General features: G+C 30.6%; 1 protein-coding gene across 1 annotated transcript; it reads left to right on the top strand.

The window, feature by feature from the left end:
- Nucleotides 1–406: 406 nt before the first annotated feature.
- LOC130673542 (uncharacterized) lies at nucleotides 407–10671 on the top strand. Its single transcript, XM_057478577.1, has 4 exons — nucleotides 407–667; nucleotides 2852–3040; nucleotides 4312–4468; nucleotides 8702–10671. Exons 1-4 carry the CDS (start codon nucleotides 572–574, stop codon nucleotides 8788–8790), a joined length of 531 nt encoding a protein of 176 aa, XP_057334560.1. The 5' UTR covers nucleotides 407–571; the 3' UTR covers nucleotides 8791–10671.
- Nucleotides 10672–14005: the final 3334 nt, after the last annotated feature.

The raw sequence follows: 14005 nt of genomic DNA, 5'->3' as shown, positions 1-14005 counted from the left end.
AGAATTAATCTAGTTTCGTCTGCCCATAACGCAATTGTTTTTTAAAACAACAGATCAAAAAAAGCTTGAAATTTTTATAAAAAAACAGAAAGAGCTCAAATAGTACAATTAGACTAAAATCAAATTTTCCGACCCGGGCTGTGTTTTGCAGAAAATGAAAACTGCGATAATTTAAGAAAATTAATAACAGCATATAAAATAGTTCGGATCAAATGTAAGTAAAAAAAAGGTTTATTGTAACAACATTCTAGTGTTAAAAAATTTTACAGCCATCGATCTTCAAAAACTCTTATGACTCATATAGATACTTATTATTTTATTTAAGTTTCTTGCAGGGGCCTCAAGACGTAAATTTTGTGGTAGTGGGGATTCGAGACTCCAAGATAAAGAGATATAGAATCGAAATGAGTCAGTTGAGTTTCTTCAGCCCTTCTAAGAAGGTCGTATACCAAAGTAGTAATCATTTTTTTACAATATATTATTAAGTTTAATAATTTCTACTTTTATATTGAATTATATTCTTCATTGTTTTCTACATAAATATTGAAAAAATATTTAATAATTTTGAAACATGGAGAAAAATATAAAGAAGGAAGTTATATTCTTAAGTAAATGTTGCTGTTTTAGTCTTAAGACTGGGACTTTAGTGTTTTCTATCATTGACATTGTAAGTAAATTTAAAAATCCTTTTTTTTATTCCAATATACACCGAAAAAAATTCGCGGAGTGAATGCGGATTAAATCCGGAGTGAATGCGGAGTGAACGGATTTTTAATTATTCACTCCCCTCGGAGTGAAATTCACTCTGGAGCGGAGTTTTTAGAATATTATTAATAAAATATAACTCCACATAATAAAATCGAAGTAAAAATTCGCGTATTACATTATTGATCAGCTAATATGCACACACACACGCACGCACACATTTGTACCCACAAACACATTTGCACACACCCACAAATTTGCACACACCCACAAATTTGCACACACAAACACATTTGCACACACGCACAAATTTGCACACAAGTACACATTTGTAAACACGCACACATTTGCACACACGCACACATTTGTACACACGCACACATTTGCACACACCCATAAATTTGCACACACCCACAAATTTGCACACACCCACAAATTTGCACACACAAACACATTTGTACACACGCACAAATTTGCACACACGCACACATTTGCACACACGCACACATTTGCACACAAGTACACATTTGTAAACACGCACACATTTGCACACACGCACACATTTGTACACACGCACACATTTGCACACACCCATAAATTTGCACACACCCACAAATTTGCACACACCCACAAATTTGCACACACAAACACATTTGCACACACGCACAAATTTGCACACACGCACACATTTGCACACACGCACACATTTGCACACAAGTACACATTTGTAAACACGCACACATTTGCACACACGCACAAATTTGCACACATGTACACATTTGCACACACGCACACAAACACCTGCACACACCCAAACAAACACATGCACGCAAACAAACACTCGCACACACACACATTGTTTAGCAGTTTAATATAAATTAATATAAATTTCTTTAAGTATTAAAACTCCGGACCGGAGTGAATTGGGAGTGAAATAAAATCCGCGTCACTCCGAGATCACTCCGCTAAAAAAAAACTCCCAATTCACTCCGCATGCGGAGTGATTATTTTTTAAACTCCGGAACTCCGAGTGGCGGAGTGAATCCGGAGTAAAATCGGATTTTATTTCACTCCCAATTCACTCCGGATTCACTCCGGATTTGTTACAGTGTAAGGTCCTTTTTTTTTTAGTTTATCTATTTTTTTGAAATGATTCAAGTTTGAATATAAATTATTTACAATTTCAAGTTTTTTTTTTTTTTTTTATCTAAATTGAATCACTCGAAAAAAAATTGTTTTATAAAATTTTTCAATCCCATAAAGTTTTAGGAAATTATATAAAATTCTATAGTATTTTATATAATTTTATAGAATTTCATGACGAAATTTATAAAATTTTTTAAAATTCCAGAAAACTATGCGATTATATTTTGATATATATAAAACTTTTTTGACGAGTAATCAATTAATTGCAATAATAATATTGCATACGAATGAATACTTTGAAATAACGTAAGAATATTATAAAAATAAATAATCTGTGATCTACTTCAAAAATTTTTTTAAAAACTTAAACTCAACTTGACTTAATTTTGTCTTCAATTAGTTAATTTTTTTTTGCATTATTAGCAATTTTTATTTAATTTAAAACAAAAAATCGGTCTATTGGTTGACCCTGCGATCATAATCGGTTCATCGACATACACGCGGACATCGTGAAATTTGTGAGAATAGCTTCCTAGAACCTCAAAACGTCAAGATCTTCTAGAAATTCGATTTTCGAGAATCGGACCGAAACCAATAACTTCGCGATTTTTTGAAAATTTCCGATTTTCTTAGTGGGAAGTTAAAAATGAGTTTTTTTTCTCTTAAAATTGGTGTAACATTTTGCGTCGGACGCTTACCAAAAACCCACATTTCAAAACAAGAATATCCTGGCGCAAAAAATTTTTCCTCGTACAAGAAAATTTTACTTGCCCCAAAAAAGTTTTTGCATTATAAAACGAAATCAACCATTGTCTTGAGCAAAGAAACATTTTGTTGCCCCTAAAAATTTTTTCGCACCATACCAAATTTTTCTAATTCTACGAAAATTATTTTCATTTCATGACGCAAAATTTCTTTTGCGTCTAGAATTCCTTTTTTTCTGTACTTTGTTTTATTTTTACAAAAAGATATAAGTAATACGATTAATTTTTTTTTACAGATATTGAATATTGTGGCAGCTTGCATATGGATAATACTTTATAATACAATATATAATAATGATGACAATACCGGAAACAAAGAACTAGCACCTGATGCTGATTTTGGTCGTTATTTGATCGGCATTTTGATCATTAGGCAAATTGCAGAAATTTTTGTTAACTGCAGTGTGATTTTCTGTTCACACAAGGTACTGATTTAACTTTATAATAATCATATTTTTTATTTAAATATTTTGTTTTATTTAAATATTTCATTCATACACTGTAAAAAGAGCGGTATTAAAAATGGACTCATTTTAACTCCGCCTGGTGTTAAAATAAAATTACACTGGTGTACGAGGAGTAATTCACCGGTGTTAAAAATACCGGTGTTAAATCGGGGTAACCGGTGTAGAAGCGGAGTAAAATCGGTGTAAAAACGGAGTAATACCGGTGTAAAAGCGGGGTAACCGGTGTAAAAGCGGAGTAAAATCGGTGTAAGAACGGACTAATATCGGTGTAAAAGCGGGGTAACTGGTGTAAAAACGGAGTAATACCGGTGTAAAAGCGAAGTAAAATCGGTGTAAAAGCGAAGTAAAATCGGTGCAAGAACGGACTAATATCGGTGTAAAAGCGGGGTAACCGGTGTAAAATCGGAGTAATACCGGTGTAAAAGCGGAGTAAAATCGGTGTAAAAACGGACTAATATCGGTGTAAGAACGGGGTAACTGGTGTAAAAGCGGGGTAACCGGTGTAAAAGCAGAGTAAAATCGGTGTAAGAACGGACTAATATCGGTGTAAGAACGAGGTAACTGGTGTAAAAGCGGAGTAATACCGGTGTAAAAGCGGGGTAACCGGTGTAAAAGCGGAGTAAAATCGGTGTAAAAGCGGAGTAAAATCGGTGTAAGAACGGACTAATATCGGTGTAAAAGCGTGGTAACCGGTGTAAAAACGGAGTAATACCGGTGTAAAAGCGAAGTAAAATCAGTGTAACAACGGACTAATATCGGTGTAAAAGCGGGGTAACCGGTGTAAAAGTGGAGTAATACCGGTGTAAATGCAGGGTAAACTGCGTCCGCTTGGAGTATTAACTTTAAAGATTATAAAACACAAAAAATGTCAGTTCTTTATGAAAATTCATAAAAAATATCATTTATTAATACGTATAGTGATCGAGTAAGTAAAAATATTTACAAAGTAAAATATTTTAACACTGGTCTAGAATATTTACACCGGCAGCGGCGTTATTTTAAAACCGGAGATTTTTTTTTAACACCAATACAGAATATTTATACCGGTGGCGGCGTTATTTTCACACCGCTTTCGGTGTTGAAATTTAACCACGCCGATTTTAACACCTACACCGCTTGGACTTACCCCGGTGATTTTTTACAGTGTATAAAAAACTAGATGCTTAATAATTTCTTAAGTGGTTTTGATTCGTTTCTTAATTGATTTTGTTTTCAATTGATTTATTTAGAAATCCGTTTATGGTGCCGTGATGGCAGACTTGATCTCTTTCAAGAAGACCTTGTTAGCTGGATCAATATTATTGGGTTGGATTTGTATTGTCGGAAGCTTTTATGTTTCTGTAGGTTTCGGATTATTGATTTTAATCAGTGGACATTTATACTTAAGTACGTATATTATATTTTTACCAACCATTTCAATTATGAGTGTTTTTTTTGGGGGGGGGGGATACTTGAGGAAATACCAAGTTTTCGGCGACTTCAATATGTTTAATCTTTTTTTTTTAATAATATCCAATGTGAGTAAAATAGATTCCAGCTGCTGTTAAAAAAAACAATTCATTTTTTGCGGGTATAATGGGGTACCTCCTAAAAAAAGTGGACAAAAAATTTTGGAAATTAAATAAATTTTGAAAATTTAATAAATTTAATTAAATTAAATTTTCGTATAAGTAATGTAGGTAACATAATATTAGACCAGTCATTTTACTCCTAGGCTACCTAAAACTCGATGCTATGTAAAATTAAATTTTTTCAAAAATTTCTAAAAATCGAAGGGAATAAAAAAATCAAAAATGTACAAAAATCGGTGAATTGGAAATTTTGTTATTAACAAAAAACTAAAAAAAATAAATACCGCGTATCTTGAAATAATTTTTAAACCGATAAAATGCATCAAAATGCAATATATAAATTGCGGGTATTGTAAAACAAATATCACAGATAATATAGAAAAAAAAAAAATTACCCTAAATGTCTTTATTTATTTTATAAAAATGTTTTTTTATGAAATTTAATAAAACTAAGACGAGACATTTACCGACACAGTCTATAACGTTAAAGTGGCGCTGCTTTCGCCTAGGAGGCGTGGCTTAAATTCAAATCGCTAAAAACTCCGAGACTAAAATCATCAAAAACAATAAATTTTTTTTAACTTTTTAATACTATTGAATAAATATTTATAAATTCAAATACGTCAGTAAATAAATATTTATTCAATAGTATTAAAAAGTTAAAAAATAGTATATTACACTACAAGGGAAGAAAGTTGAAATTCCTGCCCTGTGTGATAAGATGCCCGAGGCGAAGCCGAGGGCATCATGACACACAGGGCAGGGCTTTCAACTATCTTCCCGTGTGGTGTATACGATTTTTCTTTATACCTGGTCGAAAGTACGTTTATTAATTACATTTTTGAATACTATGAACAATACAACCACGTTCTGCCTTCAGCTGACAGGTCGGCCATGTTTTTTTTATTTGCTCCCTATTGACGCGCCTCTTTCGGACATACATAAAACTTTAATTTTTTTCCGTCTCTCTTTTTTTTTTTTGTTGCGTTTTTGCTGCCTGCCCCGCGACATTTGAAAGCACGAGCGAAGCGAGTGCGTCTGGTCGGCGGGGGCAGGCATCAAAAACAAAACAAAAAAAAAGACATAATTATACTTATAAAAAATAAAAAATAACTATTTTTTTTCGAAAGAGATAAATTTATGCCTATAAACAAGATTTTTTTCCTGCCAATAAATAATATATAAATAAATACATAAACTTTCAATAATTAACTTCGCCTCTGCATCAAAATCTTTTATCACCTCATCCTCGTCCATCGATTCATCCGATGAAACTTTTTCATTTATCTTATCATTGTAATTACACTGTTTAATTAAAATATTACGTACAACGAGACACAAAAATACTGACGCATATATAAAGCAACGATCTACGACGTTATCGTGAAAAATTTTATTTATAAAGTGGTAGACGATCACTAGATGGCAGCAACCGGCTGTTTCTGTAGGCCCGAAAAAATTTTTTGCTCCCGGCGACAAAAGTGACGCGCATGTAACTCCACCAGGAGAGGGAAATAAGACTTTAGGCCTTAAAATTAGGGAGGGAAGTGCGTACTTTCGACTAAGGGATAAAGAAAAATTTATTTTTTTTAGTCTCGGAGTTTTTAGCGATTTGAATTTAAGCCACGCCTCCTAGGCGAAAGCAGCGCCACTTTAACGTTATAGACTGTGTCGGTAAATGTCTCGTCTTAGTTTTATTAAATTTCATAAAAAAACATTTTTATAAAATAAATAAAGACATTTAGGGTAAATTTGTTTTTTTCTATATTATCTGTGATATTTGTTTTACAATACCCGCAATTTATATATTGCATTTTGATGCATTTTATCGGTTTAAAAATTATTTCAAGATACGCGGTATTTATTTTTTTTAGTTTTTTGTTAATAACAAAATTTCCAATTCACCGATTTTTGTACATTTTTGATTTTTTTATTTCCTTCGATTTTTAGAAATTTTTGAAAAAATTTAATTTTACATAGCATCGAGTTTTAGGTAGCCTAGGAGTAAAATGACTGGTCTATATATGGTAACCATTACCATACTATTATAGTAACGTTTACCACACGGAGAAAAAAATATTGTTCTGAGAAGTATACTGTATAGTTACAGTAACAATACGAAAAAGTTATCTACTAGATTGTTACTGCAACGATCTACTGTATCGTTCTGACAACAATACGGTAGATAGCTCTGGGACCTATACCGTATCGCTCTGAGCCTTATCTGACGTCACGTGCGTTGCAAATGATATGAGACATTTAAAAATCTTTATCATTAATAAATAAATGATAAATAAATAATTTTGATAAAATAAAATAAATTATTTATTAAGCGTCTGCTAGCAACAATTATACCCGATACACAAAATAGACACGAAAATGGATGCTTAAATAGGTTAGGTGGTGCCGTGTGAGGTGGTGACTACGGAAAGTCGTATAGGGCTTAAAAATATCTAATAGATAGTTACAGGAACGATACGGTATTATTCCCGATGAAAAAAGATTTTATACAATTGTATAGAATTATATATAAACTATATGTAATTATATATAGACTATATATAAGTGGATAGAAAAAATGGCCCGATCCAATTGTATACAATTTGTATAGAAATTGTATATAATTTGTATAAAATTGTATATAATTATATAGACTTGTATACAATTTTTATATTATTGAATACAATTTCTATACAGTTGTATACAATTGGATCGGGCCATTTTTTGTATAGGGGAAGGTGGGGCAGAGCGGCCCCCCTGAATGTTTGACCAAAAAAAAAATTTTTTTTTTTTCGCCTAATTACTATAAATCCGATATGTTGCACACTTTTACCCCTACGCATGACATTTAGGGCAAAATGAACAAGCTCAAAATTTTGAAAAAGTGATTTTTTCATATTTTTATCGTCAAATTAAAAAAAAATTATTATAATTCCACATTTCTAGCCCTACGCATAACACCTGGGGCAAAATGGACCAGCCGAAACTTCCGAAAAAATTATTTTTTCATATTTTTCGGCCGTTTCTCTATGTAAGAGGCTAATTTGGTCACTAAAAATTTATAAAAATTCAATTTTTTTTTTTAGTTGATAAATTTTTGAAATAAAGTAAAATTATAGAATTGATTTTTTTTTTTATTAAATAACAATTAGTAGTTGAGGTAATCGAGAGTGAACGATTTTTTACGCTTTAAAAAATTTTTTTCGAGTAATATAAAACTAAAAATAGTTTTCAAGAGAAAGAAATACATTCTTAATGATGAAAACAATTTAAAAAAAAAAAAAAACGAAAAAAAAAATTTTTTTATCACTTTTTGGAGGGGGGCCGCTCTGCCCCACAAAAAAAAATTTTTTTTTCAGAATTTTGGCAAAATGTCCACAAATTTGTTCGAAACATAACAAAAGTAAAGTGATCTTATGGTTGAAAGCCACAAAATATAATAATTGGCTTAGGGGGGCCGCTCTGCCCCACCCTCCCCTATACATATTGCAGTGGTAACGATCTACGAGTTGCTATACTTTAGATCGTTCGAGGAACAATATTTTTTTCTCCGTGCATAGTATAATGGGAATGAATACCATAATGAAATGGTAATCATCACCATAATTCTTTCACATGCGATATGAGAACTGTTACCATAATGATGGGAATTGTTCCCATACTTATGGAAATTTTTCCTAGAAAGAATGGGCCTATATCCCATAATTCCAAGTAATCATTACCATAACGGTATGGGATGATATTTCATAAACGTACTAGGAACGGTTACCATAAATTTCTCTCCGTGTATTGAAAATTAGTAAGAAAAAATATCAAATTCATTTCACATTATTTTTTTACAAAAACAAAATTTTTTGGAAACAGAAAAAAAAAATTCAAAATAATGCTCAACTATATTGACAAAAGAGATTTTGAAATGTTCGAGAAAAATTAAAAAAAACAAACTCTTTTATAAAATTTTGGGAGTATCACATTCCCCGCCCATATTTTAATTTAGTTAATGACAATTACTAACTAATGACATAATTCACTTCTTTTTTTTTTCCAGCTGGTTGTTTTTACGCTTGGTTAGTAATTTACAATCGATTCAGAGAAATACAAAATGAAGAAAAGCTTCCCATTACTTACAATCCGTGAAGCATAAATATATATTGAATATTTACCAATAAGTTTATATGGTAGCATGGGGTCCAAAATGTACCCGAAATCTTCAACTTCAAATTTCTGTACCTCAACCTTCAAATTTTAAGCTCAAAAAATCTGAATAGCTATATATACTAAGACATACATTCTTGCGCCTCATTTCCTAAAATACATAAGTATATTTTTTATACGGATCAACTCTGATGTTTCACAAAAAAATTTAATTTATAAAAATTTAAAACTAAAACAATTATGTTCATTTTTATTCAAATTTATGTTCGAATTCGAATGGCAAACGTAAGTTTTCAGTAAAACATATTTGTTGTTAAATTCAAACCAACATATTTCAAATAACTGTAACATAAAAAACACCCTGTTTAAAAATATTGATTGAAAAGGATTAAAAGTGATGAAATTCAAATTCTTTTCAATAATTTCAATTGATTTCAATTTTTTTGTTTGTATATATACATATACAGTTTGCATGGAGTGACCGCTTCTCAATTCTTTTCAATCAATATTTTTAATCAGGGCAGATACTGCTACAAAACGACGTGGTTTAACATATAGGCAAGGCTGCCCGGGAAAAAATGTTTTAATAAAATTTTAGAAAATTGTATAAAACTTTATTTTTTACTGTTTTACTTTTGTTAGTCCACGGAGCTTAAGCAAGTTACATACCATCGGATAGAGAATTTAATAAGAATTAATATTAATACTTATTGGCAGGGAGCGTGACGAAAACGACATCTGATGGCGACAAAAATCATGCTCGAGAATTATAAAAGATATATAAAATCAGTGTAAAAAATAAAAATTCGTTATAAAATCAAAATATAAAAATTTATAATGATATAAATAAAAAAGTGTAATTGTATTTTTGATAGAGAAAATTAAATTGAATATATCTCGATAAAAAAATTAAGTATAAAAAATTTTAATAAATAATAAACACTATTATTTTAGAATAGAATAAGGTTAACCCTCGCGGACTCGGGATTACTCCGAAATCATGGTGAAATTCCGGTGAAATCATAGTGGAAAGATAGTGAACCCATAGTGAAATGACAGTGAAATCACTGTAACTTTGTGCCATTTGCTTACTGTGTGATAATTATCATCCGATGGTAATTTTATGATGATTTCACCATCGATTCATAGTAGAATCACAATAGCATAACAGTCAATTTACAGTAGTATAGCTGTAAGTTGACAGTAGTCTCACTGTGTATTTACAGTGATTTCACTATCAGTTTATGCTGGATCTGCAGTGCTTCAGTCATGCTTTCTCAGTAATAATACCGTGATCATACAGTGATTTCACAGCAGTCTTACTATAGATTCTTCGTGAAATCACAATAATATCGCTGTGAATTGACAGTAATATTACTGTGATTTCTTAATCATTTAATCCTGGATCTGCTTAGTTTTCATCGAGATTTAGGGGCAATATTGAGATCCTATATTTATTGATTCAAAGATAATAATAATAAAATTAATAATAATATTATAATAGCAACAATAATCCTAATCTTGGTTTTTCAATAAATAATTTTTCTTGTTTAAAAAAATTATTTATTATCCCTTTGTATGACTTCATGTAATTCCTCTGGAGAATTAAATGCTATTTTTTACCCTCGGTAAAGAAGGAATTTTATTTTTTTTTTACGTACGATGGGACTCGAACTGCCGACCCTTCGATTGAAGAGCAGCTTAAGTCATGTACTTTAGCCCACTCGGCCACCACACGCATTCGGAACTAAATATTTAATCTGTTACTTGATGCTATTCAATACTATATATACTCAAGACTAAGTTATAAGAAAAATTATTTTATTAAATACTATAAAATTAAAAGAATACGATATTCATAAAAAAAAAAAATGTTTGCCTTCATTTGTAAATCATCAAGTTTTCTGAACTGAAGAATATTTTATTCTAAATTATGATAAATAATAAATATTTACTATTGAAATATTAATCTAAATGATGTTCTCTTTATTTTTTGCAGTAGTTTAAATTCAATTTATACAGTTTTGAAAAAAAAGTTATTCAATTTTTTTATTTATTTATTTTTTTTCATAATTCTGAAGAATTTTACCGTCTTAAGCTTTTATAAAATTAACTAAATTAGATAATTACAGATAAAGTTTCGCTCGGAAATTCCTAAAATAGCTAAATTTATAATAAATAAAATACATTTGTGCCCAAATATTTGCTAAACTTACAAATAATTATAGGAGCTTTTATGAAATAATTGATATTCTTTTTTTTTTAATTCCAATTCGATCGATTAATGACATTAAAAATTCAAATTTTGATTTTGAAATTGGATTAATGATAGATGTACCTATCAGATCACTATCAAAGTAGAGTGAAATCATGGAGAAAACGCTAATAATTTGCTGTGAAAATATCATAGAGTCATAGTGCTAATACTACTAGGTTGTCATGGGATCACGGTAAATTCATGGTTAAACCACTATGAACTGACTGTGAAACTATTGTAAAGTCACAGAGTTAACACTATCAGATTACTATGGAATCACAGTGAATGAGCCTTTTTCCTGAAGTACGAAAAATTACTCACTAGCAGCGCTAGTAGTTCGGTAGGGACAAACACTGTCAGAGCTCCATTTAAACACATAGTAAAGTGGACTTATAAAAAACATGTTTTTGACCGAAGACGACGTTCCTGGAGCAAAATTAAAATTTGCAACCGTAAAAGACAATAATGTTGTCACATTAAAACGTTGGCTTGCGTGCCGTAACTTAAAAGTTACCGGAAAAAAAATGAATTAATTGACAGGTTAGTATACAAACTCTAGTAAAAAACTAGGGGTAAATTCAAACTGTAACAAGAGAAATTGAAAATAATTATAAATTTAAGATCTATTTCAGAGTGAAACATGAATGAAATATAAATGGTAATAAATAAATAATATAATAAATGAATACGACTAAGTAACAGATAGAGGTTATATGTCATTCTAATTTATATCCAATATAACTGTGAAAAAAATTTTCTATTCATTTTTTATTCATTAAATTAATTTCAAAAATAATTTTGAAAACATGTAATTGATGATTCCAAGTTCAGTGTTAAATCCACTCTCCTTGACGCATGTATCTATTTATTGCATCTAACCTCGTCAATATGAGGTTTTACAAATGGTATAAAAAACACATTTTCCTCTGGATAACGGTTATCCGACGTACACCTCGCAAAACTACAATGTTTTGTTGGCATAGTGGTTATTAAAAAAATTTTTTTGTGTTTAAATATTATTTTTAGATAATAAAATAATATAGCGTAAATAACACTGTCTTAAATGAAAATATTTTATGTTTGTCCCTACTACGAGTGCTGCCTCTCGTGACACGTTCGCTGTACTACTCTCAGGAAAAAGGCTCATTCGTAGTGAAATCACGATAAACTGACTGTGAACCCATGATAAAGCCTCAGTGTTACCATTGTTGAGTTACCATAAATCGATAGCTGATCGACAGTAAAATTATCATGAAAGTATGGTAATTTAATTCTAAACCTACAAAAGAATCACAAGTGAAATCACTATGGAACTACCATAAAATTACTGTAAAATTACTATATAACCAGAGTGACGAAATGGCACAAAACGACTGTGAATTCACTATGAAATTACCATCAATACACAGTAAACTTACGGTAAAATTGGTTTCACTGTGATTTCACAGTAACCCCGAATCCGCGAGGGTTAAGCCCTAGAAATTCTAAATTATATCCAGAATAGGCTCGTGCAGTTTTTATATTCACTTGGATTACTTATAATTAAAATAGACTTAACGAGTAAGACAGTTTACCAATTTTTAAAAAATTTTTAAATAACTGATGGAAAGTTTTGAGCAAAAATAATACAAGGAGATTTAAGATATGGAAATTTTATTTGCAAGTTATACTCTGAAAAGTGAATTTTCTTTATAAAAATTTTTCGGCTTAAAAATAGCATAAATCTACAAAAAAAACGTTACATGTATTTTTAATAATGTAAAATTAAAAAACGAAATTTATCATAGAGATTTATTAGATATTGAAATGAATTTTTATTTATTAGTTAGTTAGTTTTTTTTTTCTTTTCTTATCAAAGTACACAGAAAGAAAATTATGGGAAGTTTTCCTATGCATTATGGGAATGGTTCCCATAATGGTATGGGAACAGTACCTATACTACTATAGGGATGGTTCCCATATATTATGAGAACCATTCCCATAATAGTATGAGAATAGTTCCCATACCATTATGGGAATGGTTCCCATAATGATATGGGAATGGTTCCCATAATGGTATGGGAACCATTTTCATAATATTATGGGAACCATTCCCATATCATTATGGGAACTATGCCCATAATGGTATGGGAATCATTCCCATACTATTATGGGAATGGTTCCCATATTGGTATAGGAACTATTCCTATAATATTATGGGAACTATTCCCATAATGTTATGGGAACCATCCCTATAATATCATTAAATTTTTTTTTGCACAATAGTGTAGAAATTTCCCAAAATTTGAATTTTCTTGAATGTTTTGTGCTGACAAAAAATTCTTGTTAAAAATTTTAATGTTTTTTGCCAAATACGATTTTTTTTTCGATGTTTGAATTTTTGTTTTTATGTTTAATAATATTTCTGTGTATTGTAGAAGTGATTACCACACTTTTCTTTAAATTAATTTTTTCATGATAATATGGGAACCATTCCCATAATATTATAGGAATGGTTCCCATAATGATATGGGAATGGTTCCCATAATATTATAGGAATGGTTCCCATAATGATATGGGAATGGTTCCCATAATATTATGGGAACCGTTCCCATAATGGTATGGGAACCATTCCAATTGCATTATGGGAATCATTCCCATAATATTATGGGAATAGTTCCCATACTATTATAGGAACCATTCCTATAATATTATGGGAATGGTTCCTATAATTTATGGGAATAGTTCCTATAAATTATAGGAACCATTCCCATAAATTATAGGAACCATTCCTATAGTGTTATGGGTATCATTCCCATAATTATAGGAACTATTCCTACAATTATGGGAAACATTCCTATAATTATAGGAACCGCTCCCATAATTTATGGTCGTAATTCCTATGATGGTATAGGAAAAAATTTCACAAAATTATGGGAACCGCTGCTATAATTTTCTTTC

Source organism: Microplitis mediator, chromosome 8, assembly GCF_029852145.1.
Source record: "Microplitis mediator isolate UGA2020A chromosome 8, iyMicMedi2.1, whole genome shotgun sequence".
Taxonomy (NCBI): Eukaryota; Metazoa; Arthropoda; class Insecta; order Hymenoptera; family Braconidae; genus Microplitis; species Microplitis mediator.
The sequence above is the reverse complement of the archived record's forward strand: the minus strand, read 5'-3'. Positions and strand labels throughout refer to the sequence as shown.